Raw genomic sequence first — 23,833 nt, forward strand, 5'->3', positions numbered from 1 at the left:
TCTACAGATTATCATATGCATCCTCAGTTTATCAGATTCTCTCTTGAATTAATATTATACTACTTCATACATAATACAAGAATCTTACAACAGTTTAATCCTATTGCCCCTTCAGTTTTTTGTGTTATTGCTGTTGATTTTTTTTATGTATGTTATTAGCTGTATAATACACTGTTATTATTTTTGCATTTGTCAACCGTATTTTGAAAAACTTAGAAAAGTAATCTTTTTTAATGTTTCCACATAGTTACTATTTTTAATGTTCTTTATTACTTCCTTGGGTCATAAATTCCATCTGATATTATTTGCCTTCAGTCAACAAATCACGTAACAAAAATACTTCATAATTTTTGAAGTATGGTCCTGCTGATAACAAACACTCTCGGCATTAATTTATTGTTAAATGACCTTGTTCCAGGGTATAGCCCTAGTTGTAGGGTATACCCTTTAGTCCCAGAGCATTGTCCTTATTTCTAGGGCATGGTCCTTCTGGGTTTTCATTAGAAAGTCTAAGGTTTTACCAAATCTTTCACTTGGCAGCACCTGCATTTAAAATTCTATTGCCCTGGTTCAGGGCTACTGCTAAAATCTTTTCTCTCAGCCATCTGGCTGTTGTTTTCTACTTACTTTCTTAGAGTCTTGTCTTATGCATGCACAAGTCAGGAATCAACCAAGGGATAGTTTTATTTTTTGTTTTTAGCTTATATAAATTTAGGGGCTACAAGTGCATTTTTTTATACATGAATATAAAGTCTGGGCTTTTAGTATAGCCATCACCTGAATAATGTACATTGTACCTATTAAGTAATTTCTCATCTGTTACCCGCCTCTCACTCTTTCACCCTTCTGACTCTCCCGTGTCTATTATGCACTCTCTGTGTCCATGTGTACACATTATTTAGTTCCCACTTATAAGTGAGAACATACAGTATTTTCTGTTTCTGAGTTGTTTCACTTAAGATAATGGCTTCCAGCTCTATCTATGTTGCTGCAAAAGACATGATTTCATTCTTTTTATGGCTGAATAGTATTCCATTGTGTCTATATACTATATTTTCTTTATCCCACAATTAGGTTGATTCCATATCTTTGCTATTGTGAATACTTCTGTGATAAGCATATGAGTGTAGGTATCTTTTTGATATGATTTCTTTTTCTTTGAGTAACACTCAGTAGTGAGATTGCTGGATCAAATAGTAGTTATATTTTTACTTCTTTGAGATATCTCCATACTGTTTTCCACAGAGGTTATCCTAAGTTACATTACCAGCAACATTATATAAGCATTCCCTTTTCTCTGCATCCTCACCAATGTCTGTTATTTTTTGACTTTTAATAATAGCCATTCTGACAGGCGTAAGATGGCATTTCATTAGTTTTAATTTGCATTTCTCTAATGATAGTGATGCTGTGCATTTTTTCATATGCTTGTTGTCATTTCTATGTCTTCTTTTAAACAATTATTCATGTCCTTTACTCACACGGGGTTTAAAAAGTGAGTAAAGGACACAAATAATTTATTTATATACATAATATACATAATGTGAATAAATTATATATGTGTGTGTATATATATATTGTTTTGTTTTGTTTTTTTGGAGACAGGGTCTCGTATATCACCAGGCTGAAATGCAATGGCACCATCATGGCTCACTGCAGCCTGGACCTCCCAGGCTCAGTTGTACTTTCTGCCTCAGCCTCCTGAGTAGCTGGGACTACAGGCACACACCACCACACCTGGCTAATTTTTGTATGTTTAGTAGAGGCAGGGTTTTACCATGTTGCCCAGACTGGTCTCGAACTCCTGGGCTCAACCAATCCACCTGCCTGGGCCTCTCAAAGTGCTGGGATTGCAGGCATGAGCCACCACATCTGGCCGGGTTATTTTGTTGTTGTTGTTATTTTTGCTGAGTTGTCTGAGTTCCTGCCTAAGTGTGGCTTTATAAGATTTTGTAACTCCTTACACTGTGGATCCTTCTTTTCCTGGATCCCCCCCCCTTGAATTTCAGATACTCTGTCAGCACTGAACTCCAAACTCTGACTCCTAAACCCAACAACAGTTGCTTTCTGCTTATCTTCATTTCCATGTGCCATATACACACACAGGGACCTCACTCAGTGTGTTTCTGTCCAAGTGACATATCCCCCGCAGTTTATTCTTAGGTTTTATCACTCTTTGGAACCTTCAATTTTTCCTCATTTGTGTATTTCCCAAATATTCACAATATTATTTTATACATGTTACCCACAAAGCCATAACATGTTTTCTTCTTACTACTTAAAAAACATTCCTCACATAACTTACTTTACCACTCTTTATGCCGTTTACTTGCAAGCATCAGTGCCTATTTATGTACATTAAATTTCCACTTGATCAAACATAGGTTGTCTAAGAATCCTAAATTTAAGATAAATTTGTTTTCAAAGGAAAGATAAAACTTTAGGGTATTTATATGTTTCCACAGTCATCTCTTTTTACAAGCTCCTTAAAACACCTATTAACACATGAATTTTAACGTATGCAGAAAGACTATCTCATTACAAACATCAACAAGTAAAAGTGAAATCAAATTTGGAATTTTTATCCAAATGTGTTACTATTGTGTATACAAATTAAATCTGTTGGAAGAAAGAATTCAGAGTATATTGAGACTGTTTATGACAGTTTATTACTTGTTTATTTATATTGGGGCATTAGTCATACTTCACAACACCTATGAGCTCAATTCTATCAAATTATGAGGGTCATAGATTAAACTATATAGCTACAGCTTTTAATTAAAATAGCTTCTACTATAGTTTAGACCAATTAGCATAATTCTAAGAGCTTGTCAAACGGTTTTCAGTTTTACTAATAGCAAATTTAGCTAACTTTGCCACACTGTTAATAAATTCAAAATGGCCAAACAATGTATATATTCAACCTATTAAACAAATAAAATGCAATGTTTATAAATAACTGTTTTCCAAGGGTGTTAAATTTTGTTTAATACTTTTCTGATCACAAAACCCATTACAGCAGGGGTCCTCAACCTCCAGACCATGGACCAGGCCTGTTAGGAGCCGGGTCACACAGCAGGAGGTGAGCATAGGCAAGCGAACATTACTACCTGAGCTCTGCCTCCTGTCAGAGCAGCAGTGGCATTAGATTCTCATAGAAGTGCAAACCCTGCTGTGAACTGTGCATGCGAGGGATCTAGGTTGCCTACTTCTTATGAGGATCTAACTAATTCCTGATGAGCTAATGGTTTCATCCCGAAATCATCCTCACTCCCTTGGTCTGTGGAAAAATTGTCTTCCACAAAACTAGTCCCTGGTGCCAAAAAGGTTGGGAACTGCAGCATTACAGGACCTCCCACTAAATAAATTTTGGAAAATGCCCCTGAAAGTGAGGAGCTTCGTGGTAAATTCTCCTTTGCCTGCTAGTAACATGAGAAATCAGGAGCGCCACTTCAGTTGTCCCTGACCTTCAGCCAACACAACTATGACTTGAGGCAACTTTTTCCTATAGAAATTTAACTTTCTCTCTCCAGATTACAGAATTCAGTTTGTACTAGACAGTTTTCCTGGAGGATTAGCAGTAATACTGAGCAGAAAACAATGGCCAAATTAAAGCAGGAAAGTACATAAACTGGGTCCAATACTACTGAAATAATTTATCAAATAATTTGTCAAGTAATTAAATGAGTATGGAATATGTGCACAAGTAGCAATCAGAGGACAGATAGAGAGTCAAGACAGAGACCCAAATTCTTAGAGAAATATGCAGTTTCAGATCAGTGAAGACAGGGTACATTGCTCAATAAATCTTGGGGAAAAATAAAACTGGGTCGCTGCTCCACTCCATATTCTAAAAATAAATTTGTGATTGTCCACAAAGTTTACATGTATGAAAACAGAGCTACTAACATAATTATAGAAGAAAGAGAAATTGAAGGTTATTTACAATAGCAAGGCAACACATGCCTTTTTAAGTGTAATGTCAACACCAGAAACCATTAATGAAGTCAATATATAAAATTTCATGAAAATTTTAAATGCAGGAATAAGAACACTAATGGATTATTTCATTAACCCTTTCCAGTTGAAGTTATTTTCCATCTGTCTCTTCTGACTAATTCTTCTTTTCACACTATAAACTCCCACCCCAACCCAGAAGTATTATAGTAGACACAATTGACCACTCCTTGAAACATTTTCTTGTTTTGCCTTCTGGGACAGCACATTCTATTGCCTTCCCTTCCAATTCACTAACAGACTTCAATCTCCTTTGCTGACTTTTCCTTCGCTATTAAACCTCAACTGACAGTCCAAGAGCTCAGGTTAAGAATGTCTTCTCCATCCACACTCTTTCCCTAAGTGATCTCATTCAATGCATGGTTTGAACACTATCCCATAGGCCAGCTATGTCCTCTGTTAGCTCCAGGCTTAATACGGCACTGCCTGGTCAACAACTACAATTGAATGGCTTGTAGACATCTCTAACTTAACATGTCTGAAATAACACTTTTACCTTCCTACTATAATCAAAAATACTTCCTCTCTCAGAATTCCCTATCTCATCTTCCATGTAACTATATAAGCCAAAAACTTAAAAGTCATCATCGACTCTCTTTTTTTCCCCATCTGCCATATACAAAGCATCATTAAGATCTATTTTTTATCTCCAAACTATAAGTTAATTTATCCATGTTTCTTCATTTCCACTTCTACCACCTAGTCCATACCTCCATCAGGTCTCACTGGGTCCCCTGCAAGTTCTAATTGTCTTTGTGCCCTAGTTTCTCCCCATGCCAACCTTATAAGCCATTCCCCAGAGCACGAAGAGTGATCCTTCTAAAATACAAATCAGATAGTCAAATACTTCCCAATACATGTAGAATAAAATCTGAATCTAACCATGATTTACAAGGCTTTGCATTTTCAAGTCCCTAACTACCTTTTTGACATTATTTCCTATGACTCTTCTTCTCACTATATTCTGGGAGCACCAGCTTCTGTCATAAATGCAGCAAACATGCTCTGCCTAAGGACCATTGTTGCATTTGAAAACTTTCTTACCCCAGGTCTTAAATGGTTTTGTCATTTTCTGTCATTCAAGACTCAGCTCAAATGTCACCTCTAAATGACCTCCATAACCACCGTGATTCTCCTTCACATTACCCTATTTTGTTTTCCTAATGTCGCTTATATTTGGAAATCATTTGTTTCCTTGTTTGTTTGTTTGTGCTGTTTGCCCACAGAAGAATAAAAACTCTGCAGAAAACTTACCTATACTGGAGAATAAGGTAGTTCCTCCATTACATCATTTGCCTATCACATCATAACATAAAATAAATATTTGCTGAGTAAATGTATTAATGAGTTCCAAATGAAATAATTTTGGCTGTTTCTCTCTCAGAGTAAAAAATCATGGTATGACCCTGGCTTCATTTTTAAAACTTTTTTCTATTTCAATAACTTTAGGGGTACACGTGGTTTTTTGTTACATAGATGAATTCTATAGTGGTGAAGTCTAGGATTTTAGTGCACCCATCACCCAAGTAGTGTACATTGTACCCAATAAGTAGTTTTTCATCTCCCATTCCCCTCCCAACATCTCCCTTTCTGAGTCTCCAATGTTCATTACACCACTTTGTATCCCCATCCATATCCATAGCTTGGCTCCCACTTATACATGAGAACACGTGGTATTTGATTTTGGATTTCTGAGTTACTTCACTTAGAATAATGGCCTCCAGTTCCAGTTTCCTCCAGTTGCTGAGAAAGACATTCTTTTTTCTGGCAGAATAATAGTATATGGTATGTATATACCATATTTTCTTTATTCACTCATCAGTTGATGGGCACTTAGGTTACTTCCATATCATTGCAGTTGTGAATTGTGCTGTGGTAAACATACAGGTGTCTTTTTAATATAATGACCTCTTTTCCTTTAGGTAGATAACCAGTAGTAAGACTGCTAGATCTAATGGTAGATCTACTTCTAGTTCTTTGAGAAATCTCCATCTGTTTTCTATAGAGGTTTTTCTAATTTACATTTCCACCAGTAGTGTGTAAGTGTTCCTTTTTCACCACATCCATATCAACATATCCAACACATCCAAACACCACATCCAAAAAACATATTGCTTTTTGACTTTTTAACAATGGCCATTCTGGCTAGGGTAAGGTAGTATCTCATTGTAGTTTTAATTTGCATGTTCCTGATGAGTAACGATGTTTGATTTTCTTTTTTTTTTTTTTTGAGACGGAGTCCCACTCTGTCACCCAGGCTGGAGTGCTGTGACCCGATCTCAGCTCACTGCAAGCTCCGCCTCCCGAGTTCACGCCATTCTCCTGCCTCAGCCTCCCGGGTAGCTGGGACTACAGGCGCCCGCCACCTCGCCCGGCTAGTTTTTTGTAGTTTTTAGTAGAGATGGGGTTTCACCGTGTTAGCCAGGATGGTCTCGATCTCCTGACCTCGTGATCCACCAGTCTCGGCCTCCCAAAGTGCTGGGATTACAGGCTTGAGCCACCGCGCCTGGCCTCTGAGTAACGATGTTAAGCATTTTTTCATATGTGTCTTGACCATTTGTATATCTTTTTTTGAAAAATGTCTATTTATGTTACTTGCCAGCATTTCAATGGAATTGTTTTTGTTTTTTTTTTTTTCTTGCTGATTTGAGTTCCTTGTAGATGCTGGATATTAGTTCTCTGTCGGTGCATAATTTGCAAATATTTTCTCCCATTCTGTAGGTTGTCTATTTATTCTTTTTTTTTTTTTTTTTTTTTTTAGTTCTACTAGTTTTTTGTTGTTGTTGTTGTTGTTGTTGTTGTTGTTTATTATACTTTAAGTTCTATGGTACATGTGCACAACGTGCAGGTTTGTTACATATGTACACATGTGCCATGTTGGTGTGCTGCACCCAATAACTAGTCATTTACATTAGATATATCTCCTAATGCTATCCCTCCCCCCACCCCCTCCCCACAACAGGACCCGGGGTGTGATGCTCCCCTTCCTGTGTCCAAGTGATCTCATTGTTCAATTCCCATCTATGAGTGAGAACATGCGGTATTTGGTTTTCTGTTCTTGCGATAGTTTGCTGAGAATAATGGTTTCCAGCTGCATCCATGTCCCTACAAAGAACACAAACTCATCCTTTTTTATAGCTGCATAGTATTCCATGGTGTATATACGCCACATTTTCTTGATCCAGTCTGTCACTGATGGACATTTGGGTTGATTCCAAGGCTTGGCTATTGTGAATAGTGCCACAATAAACATACGTGTGCATGTGTCTTTATAGCAGCATGATTTATATTCCTTTGGGTATATCCCCAGTAATGGGATGGCTGGGTCAAATTGTATTTCTAGTTCTAGATCCTTGAGGAATCGCCACACTGTTTTCCACAATGGTTGAACTAGTTTACAGTTCCATCAACAGTGTAAAAGTGTTCCTATTTCTCCACATCCTCTCCAGCACCTGTTGTTGCCTGACTTTTTAATGATTGCCATTCTAACTGGTGTGAGATGGTATCTCATTGTGGTTTTGATTTGCATTTCTCTGATGGCCAGTGATGATGAGCATTTTTTCATGTGTCTGTTGGCTGTATGAATGTCTTCTTTTGAGAAATGTCTGTTCATATCCTTTGCCCACTTTTTGATGGGGTTGTTTGTTTTTTTCTTGTAAATTTGTGTGAGTTCTTTGTAGGTTCTGGATATTAGCCCTTTGTCAGATGAGTAGATTGCAAAAATTTTCTCCCATTCTGTAGGTTGCCTGTTCACTTTGATGGTAGTTTCTTCTGCTGTGCAGAAGCTCTTTAGTTTAATTGGATCCCATTTGTCAATTTTGGCTTTTGTTGCTGTTGCTTTTGGTGTTTTAGACATGAAGTCCTTACCCGTGCCTATGTCCTGAATGGTATTTCCTAGGTTTTCTTCTAGGGTTTTTACGGTTTTAGGTGGTTGTCTGTTTATTCTGATGATTATTTTTTTCACTGTGCAGAAACATTTTAGTTTAAGTCCTATTTGTTCATTTTTTTGTTGCATTTGCTTTTAGGGTCTTAGTCATAAAGTCTTAGCCTAGGCCAATGTCCAGAAGAGTTTTTCTTAGTTTGTCTCTAGAATTTTTATGGTTTCAGGTCTTATATTTAGGTCTTTAATCAATCTTGAGTTGATTTTTGTACATGGTGAGATATAGGGATCCAGTTTTATTCTTCTACATGTGGCTTGCCAGTTTTCCCAGTATCCTTTATTGAATAGGATGTCCTTTCCTCAATTTATTTTTTGTAGTTTTGTCAAAGATCAGTTAGTTGCAAGTATTTGACTTTATTTCTGGGTTCTCTATTCTGTTCCATTGGTCTATGTATCTACTTTTATACCAGTGCCATATTGTTTTGGTTGCTGTAGTCTTGTAGTATAATTTGAAGTCTGGTAATGTGATGCTTTCAGATCTGTTCTTTTTGCTTAGGATTGCTTTGGCTATTCAGACTCTTTTTTGGTTCTACATGAATTTTAGAATTCTTTTTTCTAATTTTGTAAAAAGTGATGTTAGTATTTTGATAGAAATTGCACTGAATATGTCTATTGCTTTGGGCAGTGTGATCATTTTCTTGATATTGAGTCTTTCAATTCAGGAGCATGGGAAGTATTTCTACTTGTTTGTATCATCTCTGATTTCTTTCAGCAGTATTTTGTTTTGTTGTTGTTGTTGTTGTTGTTGTTGTTGTTTTGTAGATATCTTTCACTTCCTTAGTTTTGTATATTCCTAGGTATTTTTATAGCTATTGTAAAAGGGATTGCATTCTGGATTTCATTCTCGACTTGGTCATTATTGGTATATAACAGTGTTACTGATTTGTGTATACTGATTTTGTAACCCAAGATTTTACTGAATTCATTTATCAGATCTAGGAGTCTTCCAGGGGAATCTTTAGGGTTTTCTAAGTATAAGATCATATCACTGAAAAACAGAGATAGTTTGACTTCCTCTTTTCCAATTTGGATGCACTTTATCTCTTTTTCTTACCTGATTTCTCTGGCTAGGACTCCCAGTAGTATGTTAAATAGAAGTGGTGAAAGTGGGCATCCTTGTCTTGTTTCAGTTCTTAGAGGAATGCTTTCAACTTTTCCTCATTCAGTGTGATGTTGGCTGTGGGTTTGTCATATATGTCTTTTATTATTTGGAGAAGTATGTTTCTTCTATGCCTAGTTTGTTGAGAGTTTTTATCATAAAGCAATGCTGGATCTTATCGAATGCTTTTTCTGCATCTATTGAGATAATCATATGGTTTTTGTTCTTAATTTTTGTATGTGATTAATCACATTTGTTGACTTACATATGTTAACCATCCCTGCAACCCTGGAATGAAACCCACTTGATCGTGTTGAGTAATCTTTTTCTGATGGGCTGTTGGATTCAGTTTGCTAGTATTTTGTTGAGGATTTTTGCATCTATATGCATCAGAGATATTGGTTTGTAGTTTGCCTTTTTTTTTTTTTTTTTTTTTTTTTTTTTTTTTGTTATGTCCTTTCCTGGCTTTGGTATCAGGTTGATACTGGGTTTGTAGATCCAGTTACGGAGGATTCCCTCCCTCTCAAACTTTTGGAATAGTTTCGTTATAATTGGTATCAATTCTTCTTCAAATGTCTGGTAGAATTCAGCTGTGATTCTGTCTGGCCCTGGACTTTTTTTTTTCTGCCAGTTTTTTTATTACAATTCAATCTCATTTCTTGTTATTGGGGTGTTCAGGATTTCTGTTTCTTCATGATTCAAGCTAGGAAGGTTGTATGTTTCCAGCAATTGATCTATTTCTTCTAGATTTTCTAGTTTGTGTATGCCAATATGTTTATAGTATTCTCAACCGGTATTTTGTATTTCTGTGATATCGTTGTAATGTCTCTGTTTTCATTTCTAATTGAGCTTATTTGAATCTTCTCTCTTTTCTTGGTTAAGCTAGCTAGTAGTCTAGCAATGTTATTTATCTTTACCAAGAACCAACTTTTTGTTGTATTGATCTTTTGTGGGTTGTTTGTTTGTTCGTTTGTTTCAAAACTGCTCTGATCTTTGTTATTTATTTTCTTCTGCTAGCTTTGGATTTGGTTTATTCTTGTTTTCCTAGTTCCTTGATTTGTGATGTTAGATTGTTAATTTGTGGTCTTTCGGGCTTTTTGATGTAGGCATTTAGTGATATACACTGTGATATTGTTCCTAATATCCAGAAAAAAAAACAAGATAATATTACTCCCAATATCACAAGGGGTGTACCCTTCCCCTGTGATATTGTTCCTAATATCACAAGGGGGAGAAAAGGACATTACTCCCAATATTGCAGGGAGAGTAAACCCCCACTGTGATATTGTTCTTAATATTCATGGGGAGACAGGATGATATTACTTCCAATATTTCTAGTTGTGTACACCCCCACGTTATCTTTTCTGAATATCCAAAGGGGGAGAGGATGATATTACTCCAAATATCACAGAGGGTGTATACCGCCTCTGTAACGTTGTTGCTAATATCCAAAAAGGGAGAGGACAATATTTCTCTCAATATCGCAGGGGGTGTATACCTCTTCTGTGATAATGTTCATAATATCCAGAGTTGAAAATAATGATATTATGCCCAATATCGCAGAGGGTGTACAACCCACCAGGTGACAATGTTTTTAATATACAGGAAAGAGGAGGATACTATTAGTATAAATATCGTGGGGGGTGTAAAAACCCCTGTGATATTGTTCCCAATATCCAGGGGTAAAGAGAATGATATTACTCCCCATATTGCAGGGAGTATACATTCACCCTGTGATATGGTTTCTGATATCCAGAGAGGGAGAAGATAATACTACTCCCAATATCGAAGGAGTACATCCCCTTGTGATATTGTTGTTCATATTTAGGTGAGGAGAGAATAATATTACTCCCAGTATCGCAAGGGGTGTACACCTCCCCCGCCGTGATATTTTTCCTAATATCCAGGGAGGGAGAGGTTGACATTACTTTCAATATTGCAGGGGCGTACACATCCGTTGTAGTACTGCTCCTAATATACAGAAGACAAAAGATGACATTACTCCCAATATCGCAGCAGATGTACACCCCCTTTGTGATATTGTTCCTAATATTCAGGGAGGGAGAGGTTGATATTCCCCCCAACATTGCAGGCGGTATCACAACCCGTATGATATTGTTCCTCATATCCAGAAGGGAGAAAATGGCATTACTCCCAATATTGCAGGGGATTTACACCTTCTTTTTGATATTGTTCTTGATATTTAAAGGAGAGAAAATGATATTACTCTCAATATCGCAGGGGGTTTACATCCCCCCTCCCGTGATCCTCTTTTTCACATCCAGATGGGGAGAGGATGATATTACTCCCAATATTGCAGGCGATGTACACCACCCTAGTGATATTATTCCTAATATTCAGGGGAAAAGAGGATGATATTACTCTCAATATCGCAGAGGATGTACAACCACCTCCCCCCCCACCCGTGATACCCTTTTTCATATCCAGGTGAGGAGAGGATGATGTTACTCCCAATATCGCAGGAAGTGTACACCTCCCCATGATATTGTTCCTAATAATTATGAGGGGAGAGGACGATATTCCCTCCAATATCGCAAGGGGTGTACACCCTCCATGTGACATTGTTCCTAATATCCCAGGGAAAAAAAGATGATATTACTCCCAATATCGCAGGGGGGTGTACACCCCCACTGTGATATTGTTTATACTGTCCAGAAGGAAAGAGGATGATATTACTCTTAATATCGCAGAGGGTGTACACCCCCCCCCACGTGATATTGTTCCTAATATTCAGGTGGGGAAAGGATGATATTATGCCGAATATCGCAGAGGGTGTACATTCCCCTTGTAATATTGTTTTTAATATCCAGGGCAAAGAAGATGATATTACTCCCAATATCGCAGAGAGTTTACACACCCCCCCCCGAAATATTGTTCCTAATATCCAGTGGAGGAGAGAATGCTATTATCCCAGTAGCGCAGGGGTGTACACCTTCCCTGCGATATTGCTCCTAATATCCAGGCAGGGGGGAAATAATATTATTCCCAATATCGCAGGGGGTGTACACACCCCCTGTGATATGGTTTCTCATATCAAAGGGAAGAGAGGATATTACTCACAATAACGCAGGGTGTGTACACCCCACTTGTGATATTATTCTTAATGCCCAGGAGAAAAGAGAATAATATTACTTCCAATATCGCAGGTGATGTACATCCCTCCTGTGATACTGTTTCTAATATTCAAAGGGAAAGAGGATGATATTACCCCCAATATCGCAAGGGATGTATACTCTCCTTGTGATACTGTTCCTTATATCCAGAAAGGGAGACAATAATATTACTCCCAATATCGCAGTGGGGGTACACCCGCTTGAGATATTTTTCCTAATACCCAGACAGGGAGAAGATGATTGTTCCTAACATACAGGAGGGGAGAGTATGATTTTACTCCCAATCGCAGGGGGTGTACACCTCCCCTGTGATATTGTTACTAATATCCAGGGAGTGGAAGATGATATTACTCCCTATATTGCAGGTGGTGTACACTCCTTTTTTAATATTGTCAATAATATCCAGGAGGAAAGACGATAATATTAATATCAATATCATAGGGAATGTACAGCCTTCCATGATGTCATTTCTAATATCCAGTGGAAAAGAGGATGATAATCCCAAGAGGATAATATTACTTGCAATATCGCAGGAGGTGTACAGCCCTCCTGTGATATTGTTCTTAATATCCGGAAAGGAAGAAAATGATATTAATCCCAATATCGAAGGTGGTGTAAACCCCCTCTGTGATATTGTTATGAATATCTGGGGGGAGAGGATGATATTACTCCCAATATCGCAGAGGATGTACGCCTCCTCTGTGATATTGTTCCTAATATCCAGGAGGGGAGAGTATGATTTTACTCCCAATCGCAGGGGTGTACACCTCCCCATGATACTGTTTTTAATTTCCAGAAGGATAGAGGATGATATTTCTCCCAATATTGTAAAGGGTGTACATCCTCCCTGTGATATTATTTCTAATATTCAGGTGGAGAGAGGATGATATTACTCCCAATATCGCGGGTGGGGGGAACACCCACTCTGTGATATTGTTCTCAACATCCACGGGGAGAAAGGATGATATTACTCCCAATATCTCAGGGGCTGTACACACCCCCCCGGGATATTGTTCCCCATATCCAGGTTCGGAGAGGATGATATTAGTTTCAAAATCGCAGGAGGTGTGCACCTTGTCTGTGATATTGTTCCTAATATCCATGGGTGAAGAGGATAATATTACTCGCAATATTGCAGGAGGTGTACAGCCCTCCTGTGATATTGTCTTAATATCCAGAAAGGAAGAAAATGATATTATTCTCAATAGTGCAGGGGATGTTCACCCCCACTGTGATATTGTTCCTAATATGCAGAAGGGGAGACGACAATATTACTCCCAGTATCGCAGGTGGTGTACACACCTCCCTGTTATATTGTTCCTAATATACAGGGGGTAGAAGATAATATTACTCCTAAGATCCCAGTTGGTGTACACCTCCCCCATGATATTGTTTCTAATATCCAGGGAATTAGAGCGTGACATTACTCTTAACATCACAGGGGGTGTACACTTCCCTTGTGATATTGTTTCTAATATCCAGAGGGGAAGAGGATGATATTACTCCCAATATCGCATGGTGTATACACCCCCACCCCTGTGACATTGTTATGAATACCCAGGGGAAAAAAGGATATTACTCTTATTTCTAATATTCAGGTGGGGAGAGGATGATATTTACTCCCAACATCACAGGTGGTGGAAACACCCCACCTGTGATATTGTTCCTAATATCCGTGAAGGGAGCCGATGGTATTACTCCCAAAATTGTGGTGGGTGTACACCCACCCTGTAATATTGTTCCTAATATCCTCGGAGGGAAACATCTCTCAACCTACAACCATCACCTGAATTAGTTAGCAAACTTCTGCAAGGTCCCCTGTGAGGTAGGTTCAGAAATGATCTCCTTCTATCCCCACTGGAGTCTGGGAGTGCATGCAAAGCACATCCCAATGCTGCTCCTTCTCATATACCTTCTGCTGCTCACTAAGTCAGCTCCAATGCTGGGTGAGGTTAAGGCCTTCCCCCTTGCCCTGGATTGCCCAGCTTCCCTTGGGATTGTGTGTCACAGTGGCAATCTCTCCTGCCTCATGCTCTGAAGACTCAGTTTTCCATCTGGTTCAGTGTAGGCTGCTGCACATCACTTCTTTCAAAAGGTCTGTGATTTGCTTCACTTTTTCTGTTAAGTTCCCATGTTGCTTCTTGAAAAAAAGTTCAGTGTGAATCTCTATGCACTATTTTGTCTTTTCAAGTGGGAGAGGCATACTAACAATGCCTCCAGTCCACCATCTTGAGGGGAAAAAATGATTCTGGCCTTCTTTGCCTTCTGTCTTCTAATACCTGAGTCATTGAGACCTACTAGAAGTATCAGTGGATGGTTCTTCAGAACAGAGAGTAATGGGTGAATCATCATTTCATAGGAGAATTCAAATTAACATTTCCTTAGGAGTCACTGTGTAGAAACTGTCAAAATTTGTTTCTTTCTTTATTGACTTTTATAAAAAAACATTCTGCACATTTATTACTATAAATAATTTACCTTAGAATACTTATACACTGTTAATGGACATGTAAATTAGTCCAGCCACTGTAGAAAGCGTTCTGGAGATTTCTCAAAGAACTTAGAGCACAGCTACCATTTGACCCAGCAATTCCATTACTGGGTATATAACCAAAAGAAAATACATCATTCTACCAAACACACACATTATTTCATATGTTCAACACTGTGCTATTCACAATAGCGGTGACATGGAATCAACCCAGGTGCTCATCAATGGTAGATTGAATAAGGAAAGTGTAGTACTACTAAATATTTTATAGTAGGTACGAAATACTTCATGTACCTACTGTGTACTCACAAAAAATTTAAAATAAAAATAATTTTTTAAAACTGCACCTCAGAGTGGGGCTGGTTCCCTCTTGGAGACTTAGGGCTGAAGGACTGTTCTCCACCTGCACCCCTCTCAGCCCTGCTTGGAAAGAGAAAGGCAAACACATACGATGTCACTGGGGAATCACTGATGCATTTTCCAAACCTGTAAGATAGCTCAAGAAACACCCATGAGGATGTAGGACAGTCCAGGAGCTTTGTGTCAGCCCTCCATTCCCTCCCTTCTCTTGTCAGCTGTGGGACACCCCACAGCCCCCATTTGAGATGGCTCAACTCATAGCAAATCTGGACCCACAGAAGCCCCAGCAGAGCTTCCAGTCTCCTCTCCATGGTTCCTTGCCTGGTTGCTGTTCTGACGGTTGTCAAGTCTTGGATCCAGTCAAATTGTGTTGTTACAATTAATAGGTTCCAACAGACTCACTGAGCACAAATAACGCTCAGAGCGGAGCTTTGCATTATGTTTCTTAAGAGGAAACTCCAACAATGGTGGCCCAGCCCAGTCTAAATGTGTAATCTTTCTCAGGTGTGTGTGGGGGTGGAGGGACATAGGCTGGTGGAGGTGAAGGAAGCAGTAACAGGACATATCCCCAATGTCCCCAATCTTTACCGAGAACTATTTTAGATAGAGATTTTGAAAATTTGCAAGGAGGATGAGAAAAGCGAGAAGATGACTCAGAGAGAAAGAGGGGCCTCGTCTGGGTCAATAAACCTGGAGAGCCATAGTTTCAGTGATCTGACTTTCTAAACAAAAATCAAGGCACATAGTTTGGCAGAGAATTTGAGAATTTATTTACATTGAGGGTCTAACAAAGGAATACTGTCTTTTATGGTACATATTATTTTGTTCATCCCATTTTCAGAAAAGTAAATACAAATAAAACAAGTTACAATAGATTTGTACATCTAAAAATATTTTATGTTTATACATGAACATAGTGTATGTCTAAAATAAGACTTCGATTGGTGACAAAAGAAATAGGACAAGGATGCCTACCTTGATTACATTTACATTCACCCCTCCCGCTCCTCTCTTCTTCCATCCAAAGCTTTTTCTTTACATCCCAAAGACCTACACAGCTGATTCTGTGCTGTGAACATGTGCTGAGGGCCATATTTTGAAGTCCACACAAAATGTTTCTCCTTTTTCCTCCAGCATTTTCTTGCCTTTTTCTACTTCCTCTGTCTCCACTTTTGTTCCTTATTTCCTTCATTTCATTGTCTTTTTCCTCAGAGTAGATGTAGATGGAGGAAGTTCATCAGGAGTATTGATGACATTTCTAATTTAGAGAAGGAGAAGGTAATTTTAATAATTTTAGTTTTAAAAAATTAGGAAACTGGAGAGAGAGAGAGAGGACACATAGATGTATCTATATAATAGATATATAAATAACATAGCTATTTTAGAGTCAAGCACCATTTCACTTTAAACGAATCTCTTTTTCTTTTTTTTTTTTTTTAACTGAGTCTTGCTCTTGTTGCCCAGGCTGGAGTGCAATGGCATCATCTCGGCTTACTGCAACCTCCACCTCCCAAGTTCAAGCGAGTCTACTGCCTCAGCCTCCTGAGTAGCTGGGATTACAGGTGATTGCCACCATGCCCAGCTAATTTTTGTATTTTTAGTAGACACGGGGTTTTACCATGGTGGCCAGGCTGGTCTCAAACTCCTGACCTAAGGTGATCTGCCCAGCCTGGCCTCCCAAAGTGCTGGGATTACAGACATGAGCCACTGTGCCCAGCCTAAAAGAATCTTTTTTTTTTTTTTAACCTTTATTTTAAGTTCAGGAGTACATGTGCAGGTTTGTTACATAGGTATATTTGTGTCATGTGGTTTGTTGTACAGATTATTTCATCACCCAGGTATTAAGCCTAGTACCCATTAGTTATTTTTCCTGATCTTTTATCTCCCACCTTCCACCCTTCAAGAGGCCTCAGGGTCTGTTGTTCCCCTCTATGTGTCCACATGTTCTCATCATTTAGCTTCCACCTGTAAGTGAAAACATGCAGTATTTGGTTTTCTGTTCCTGTGTTAGTTTACTAAGAATAATGGCCTCCAGCTCCATGCATGTTCCTGCAAAGCATGGCTGCATAATATTCATGGTGTATATGTACCACATTTTCTTTATCTAGTCTATCATTGATGGGCATTTAGGTTGAAAAGAATCCTACTCTTAACTAGGCTCACGTAATTATATCTATCATGCTATCATAGCCCAGGCCTCAACTTGATCTATTTATGGATTCATGAAGATCCGATCTCCATCTTTTTGAGATGATGTGAAAATGGAAGAGCTGAGTAAGTGACAGGAACAATCAGTAAATAGTCTCCTTGTGTGCTCAGTGATTTAATTTGATCACGTGCTATCCAGTTCCTTCCTCTAACTGTTCTTAACCCTCATCTTCCCATTCAGTTTTCCAATATTCACACAGATCCATTTATCTGGGTGTGATTGTCTGTGTATTACTGTAGGAAAACCTCCTCAGTTAGAGAAGCCTCAGTAAAGATTTTAGCAGCACTCTCTAATGTCTGCTCACTGGTCATCTGGCAATCCCCACCCAAAACAGCCCTGCCACTGTCCCATTTGAAGTGATTCTCTGAGGAGGTTCTAGTCTCCAGTCTGTTGCAGACGTTGTGCATTTCTCGTGAATTGCCCTTTTTCATGAATCCTGACTCTTCAAAGAATAAGTAAAGACCAGCTTCTGCACAAGAGCTACACAATGAATTTCTTCTGCCCTACTTGTCTTTATAGAATATGACATCTAGCTGAGAATTCTCCAGGTCAAGCCCTTGAGTCCCTGAAAGCCTCACATTTCCCAGAAGTTTATGTTCAGCTCCCTCAGCAGCCCCAGACAGTCTGTTCCTCACAGCACAGAAATACTCAACCTAGTCACTCAAATGGGCTGAGGCTTTCTTCAGGTGAAAGGAGGTTTCTATCTTCCTAAATTCAGCCTAAAAACTTTTGACGCCTGTGACAAGGCTGTTGAGGTGTGTATTTCAGAAGAAGCAAGAGCCCTTGGTTGGAGTATTGCATATACCAGAAGAGATATGGTGGAACAGACGATGAGTAGTTGCACCTCAGCAGCGCAGGGGCTCCTTCAGAGACAGGCTGGGTTACTGACTGGGCCCTGGTTCCTCTGGCAACATCAATGCAGTGCCAGTGAGACCAGAATAGACTTACCTATGAAGAGAAGATGTCTTTATTCAGAATCCAGTTGCAATACTAAACTTCTAGAGAACAAGAGGATAAAATCGAATTTTACTCACGCAGAGAAAAAAGTATCATAAGCACTGGTATGGGAACCAAGTACAGGGTTTAGCAACGAAGGAAAATGGGGATAAACTTCTATAATATCTACATTGAGAAGCTAAGTAAGACTCATTTAATAGGAATTACTAAGAGTGAAGATTTTGTTCTGAAAACTTACCAGAATATTTATACTTCTGTCTCTTGATTTATTAATAAACTGGCTTATACACTGAGCTGGGCTCAAGGGGGAAAATGTAGGACAGCATGATTTTTGTCATCTCATCTCACTTATTTGTTTAATATTTGGGTAAATCTCACAAATTTTACAATGAATTTCAAGTACAAAAACAGTCTCATCTTCACATATTAAAAAGCTTATCCTACCTCAGTTAAAGTGTTAATCCTTAATCCAGCTCAAAGCTTCTTCTCACACACTCAAAGCAATGCTTCATAAATACTTCTGCTTCTGATTACTGCAATGGAAGTCCCATCACTACATAAGAATAAAGCTGGGTGCCTTAATCTATTCATTTCCTGACACTCAGACCAAAATTCATTCTGGTCTCTGTAATTAGACAAAGCTCTGAACACTTGGTAATCATGTATTCATACCAAATGTCTTCAGACTGGAGGCACGGAGTCACCTCCATATCTGGGAGTCTAGATGCTACAATGATTCCATGACCCATCATGTATCTGCTTGAACTTTGCAACCCTCACACTGGGCATAATTAAAAAAAAAAAAAAATCATGTGATCTTTCTACAGAGAAATAGCTGATCAATTTATTAATCTTTTTGTCACAGACCAAGAGTTTTAACTCCCAAAAAAATGTTCTTACATTGGCTCAGGTCTTTTTCAGTTTCTGAAGAGTCTGAACACCTAGGATGTGATGCCATCCTCCAGACAGCTTTTTGGGTTGGCAGGTGAGATTTAATAGCAATGATAATGCAGGATATAGATAGCATTCATCTGATGAGTGCTGATTAAATCAGGACATTCTTAGTGATATTCTTTTAACCCCAGAAGAACCGTGGAAAATAGTATTATGACCCTCATTTTTTTTTTTTTTTTTTTTTTTTTTTTTTTTTTTTTTTGAGACGGAGTCTTGCTCTGTGGCCCGGGCTGGAGTGCAATGGCCAGATCTCAGCTCACTGCAAGCTCCGCCTTCCGGGTTCACGCCATTCTCCTGCCTCAGCCTCCCGAGTAGCTGGGACTACAGGCGCCCTTCACCTCGCCCGGCTAGTTTTTTTGTATTTTTAGTAGAGACGGGGTTTCACCGTGTTAGCCAGGATGGTCTCGATCTCCTGACCTCGTGATCCACCCGTCTCAGCCTCCCAAAGTGCTGGGATTACAGGCTTGAGCCACCGCGCCCGGCTGACCCTCATTTTATAGACAAAGTATTAAAGTCCAAATGCCAAAAGTATTTGACTAAGGTCAAACTCTTTACAGCAAGAGATCTCAGATTCAAATCCAGGAATGCCTGGCTTTAGAGCTGATTATTTTTCCAGTCTGTTTTGCTGCCCAGAGCATGTAGCAAAAATAAAGTACAATTAGAATTAGAGTGCCCTTTCTACCACCCCTCAGTGGCTGTTCAACTCTTTCTTCCAAAGTGGCTAACATACACATGCCTGGTCATAAAAGCAGACATTGAAACAAGAGCTAGTTGTGTTGTTTCCTCACAGTCAGTGCCTCCACCCGGCTCCCCATCTCCATGGCACCATAACCCGGCTCCGCATCTCCACAGCACGGTTCTTTTCCTCTGGAGTACCCCAAAGGCATCTTCCACCCAAGATCCCAGGAGCAGGCATGGGATGAACTCCAAGTGGATAAAAACATTTTGAAATTTTCCAATCCAATATTCCATCTTTAATTTTTTTTTGGAGATCAATTATTTACAGAATAGTATAATATCTTCTTCAGATAATCCCACACAGCCTCTAATATATGGGTACTGACATTCATAAGTAGGCAAGAGGCCGGGTGCAGTGGCTCACGCCTGTAATCCCAGCACTTTGGGAGGCCGAGGTGGGCGGATCACGAGGTCAGGAGATCGAGACCATCCTGGCTAACATGGTGAAACCCCGTCTCTACTAAAATTACAAAAAATTAGCCGGGCGTGGTGGCGGGCGCCTGTAGTCCCAGCTACTCGGGAGGCTGAGGCAGGAGAATGGCGTGAACGCGGGAGGCGGAGCTTGCAGTGGGCCCGGATCGCGCCACTGCACTCCAGCCTGGGCGACAGAGCAAGACTCCGTCTCAAAAAAAAAAAAAAAGTAGGCAGGAACATTACAGCGATGTCCCTCTATCCCACTCTCTCAACTCTCATGACCAGAGTGCAGCTTTGGGCAGAGGCTGTCCAGCGACTTTGGAATCACTCTGAGCTTCTCTCAAAACTGTAGGTGTCAGAGTCTCCAGCCTTTGGGTCTGTTTTGTGCAAAGTGGTGTATTTATTGCCTTTATTCAAATAAGCTTTAAATATTCCTTCCTCATTTTCTCCATTAAGAATATGAAAATCAGAAACACTAGGCTTTTTTGAGGATATTGTCTGTGCCACAGGAAGTACTGGAAATAGTGGTGCACTTCAGATAAGAGCTGGCTGCGTCCTGGACATTTGGGGACCAGGACTCCTGCTTTCTGCTGGCTCCTCCTCACTGTGTACAGAAGTCAGCCAAAGGAGATGAGTGTATAGGCTCAAATATTCTACAAATATTTATTTTCTTTCCACAGTACTACGCCCCCACCAAACCCTCAGATGAACTAGATGGAAACCTCCTCCCGCCACATAGCCTGATCCTCTCATTCTCGATTTAAAAATAAAATTATCAAATATTGCTTTCCCGTGATCAAAATCAGAGACAACATCCCATCAAAAACTAACAAACAAAAACATACCCCATGATCCTAATGAAGCCTCTGGAGCACAAGCAGGATTCTCAGCAAATTTTCTGTTATCCTTATCTCTTTGGGCCTCAAAGAACCCAACTTCAAAAACTAATAATGACCCAGAATCTCTATGTTTCTCATTTAGATGTTTCAAAAATAGTCTACTATGCAAATTAGAAACAAATTCTCTCCCACCCCTCCTCTACCATCATCTCCATTTTCCATTACACACCATCCACAACAGGGAAGTGGGACAAAAGAAAAGAGAAAGACAGGCAACAGAGAGACTGAGAGATCTAATCTCAGGGGACGCATGGACACCAGCATGTAGATACTTGGAAATGGTCACAAAGATGTTCAAACTGTGCAGCTATAAATAATAACCTGATACTTAGGCTAAATGTTTCAAAAGCTAAGAAGCATATTGCTCATGTTGACTGTGCATGGTATGCATATAAAGTATATGTACTGTGTGTCTATCTATACACACAAACTGAGGAGTACCAGTGAACTTAGCAACAATAGTATAAATACCACAGATACCTCACTTTGATAATTGAGTACCCAGGGACCATGGTAGAAGGAAGACATCATGCTGTATGCCCTTTTATACTTTTTAAATTTTAGATCATGTAAATGAAATATCTATTTAAAAAATAAATAAGATAAATTTTGCAAATAGTAGAAGAATACATACATCTGCTAATATCTTTTGAAAATAAACATTTTAGAAAGCATTTTTGGACTTCTTTCTAGGCTGTGCATCCCACCCCACAGAGGAAAACTGCACAGGTGCAGGCCTGTCTGTCTCAGTGTGTGTCACCCACGAGGCAGTAGTATACAGCAGTGTCGCTCAGGGCAACCCGGGGCAGGCTCAGAGTGCTGGACTTTCTGTCAGCGGGGATAAACAAGGAAGCCACTTCATTTGCAATGTTTGCCTTGTATCCTTGAATAATAAATCGCGGTCCTTGGTTGGGAAACTGTTGGTACCACATGATATAATCACTAGTAGCAATGTTGTTGTGGCTACAGGTTATGTTCACTTCTTGTCCTTCATATGAGTCCATGGAGATGGGCTGGGTGGTCTTAGCAAGGCTCAAAGTACCTATGGGAGTAAAACACAATCCTAGCCCCTATCCTGAAAGCAAGGTAAGTTATACGGTCCTACTCAGCAGCCTCTCACAGTCAAATCCATCCCCACACTCTACTTCCCTGCCATATACATACACATACAATTTACTTCTCATTTATGTTTCAATACAAAAATATTTATCCCAGGGAGGCCCAAGGAAACATATACAGAAGTGCCAGGTTTACTATCTCCCACCCATGGATAGACCCTAGGGATTAGAAACCCCGAAAATCTTTGCTGCCCTGAGACACATCTCACATAAATGCTCAGGAGCTGCCTGGAGAAAAATGGGACCCTGAAGCTATCCCTCTACATCTTGGATAAAGAGCAACTGCTAGCAGGCAAAGTTACAGATTCCTTTCCAGCATCATTAGGCCCAGATCCCATTCCTCTTCATCCCAAAATAACTCACTCAGGGTCAGGAACACGATCACTCTTGCCACTTGCCTCATATTCAAGGTGCAAACTAGGACCCAGGTTCTAGGCTCTTTTGCTGCGTCTGAGCTGCAGTGAGCCCAGCAACAACTGCCAGGGCCCACACCAGCAGCTCTTACTCAGGGCTGTCCCAGGAGAGCAGCCAATAGCAGGGCAGCAGCTCCTCAGAGCAGGGCTCCCCTCAAAGTTCAACTAAATCCCCAAGAAGAGTAGGGAGTGAAAAATACTGGTACTGAAGCACAGCAGCCTGAATTTCATTTTAGATCTTTGCAGAGGTCTAATCCCTTAAAGATTTGGTCTGAATGAGGCAAAGCTATGAGAAGGTAGATTCCACTGGGCTCCTATTCCCCATTACATTACTTTCCACAGCCCCAGAGGGTGGTCATCTACTGCAGTCGGTCTGACACTCATGGACTCATTGACAGTCATGGTCTAAGTAAGTGTAACCTGCCTGACTTGGTACTTTATGCCTTGCAATGCTCCACTGACCCCTATTTATCCAAGAAGAAAGGGGCATTCCTAATCCTATACCAAGAAAGAGAAAATGAGGCAGTCTGGACTGGACCTTCCATATCCTGATTCCCTGGGATCATTTATAATCCCAGTAAATCCACAACTAATACCCGCTTCTCAGACCCTGTGTAACAGATATTAAACAGAGGAACAAACCCCTCATTAGTCCCTACTGACCAGCTAGGATAGGACATTTGGTTTGGAAACACTCACTTAACCAAGGAGGAGGTGAGGTGAACAAGAAGAAAAGGCACAGGCTGTGTCAGACAGATCTAAATCTAAATCTCAACTCTGCCACCTTGTGACCTCAGGCAGCTCACACCCCTGAGTCTTGGTTTCTTCATCTGTAAAATGGGAACAGTAAGATGGATTTCAGGGTCAACCTGCGGCATGTAGTCAACAGTAAATTGTAGTTCCTTTCCCTTTCTTCTCATATGATTCAGAGTGCAGAGTACCATGGCTAGTAGAAGGCAGTTGTGTAGGATTATATATCTAATTTTTCATAGTTACCATACACACTACCTTCAGGAAATAATTAGTATAAATCCTATAACAGAAGCACAAAAACTGAAAAGAAAAATAAAGCCATTCAGGAAAAGAGCCA

The 23,833-nt window shown here is 39.7% G+C and overlaps 1 gene segment (V, D, J or C); it reads right to left on the reverse strand.

The window, feature by feature from the left end:
* The window catches only part of LOC104674124, an 840,972-nt gene extending 818,169 nt beyond the window's left edge, over window positions 1-22,803 (reverse strand). Inside the window, 2 exon segments of the C gene segment in view lie at window positions 21,977-22,254; window positions 22,694-22,803. Of these exon segments, the coding sequence occupies window positions 21,977-22,254; window positions 22,694-22,733 (318 nt within the window).
* Window positions 22,804-23,833: the final 1,030 nt, after the last annotated feature.

This window comes from Rhinopithecus roxellana, chromosome 5 (assembly GCF_007565055.1).
Source record: "Rhinopithecus roxellana isolate Shanxi Qingling chromosome 5, ASM756505v1, whole genome shotgun sequence".
In the NCBI taxonomy this organism is placed as follows: Eukaryota; Metazoa; Chordata; class Mammalia; order Primates; family Cercopithecidae; genus Rhinopithecus; species Rhinopithecus roxellana.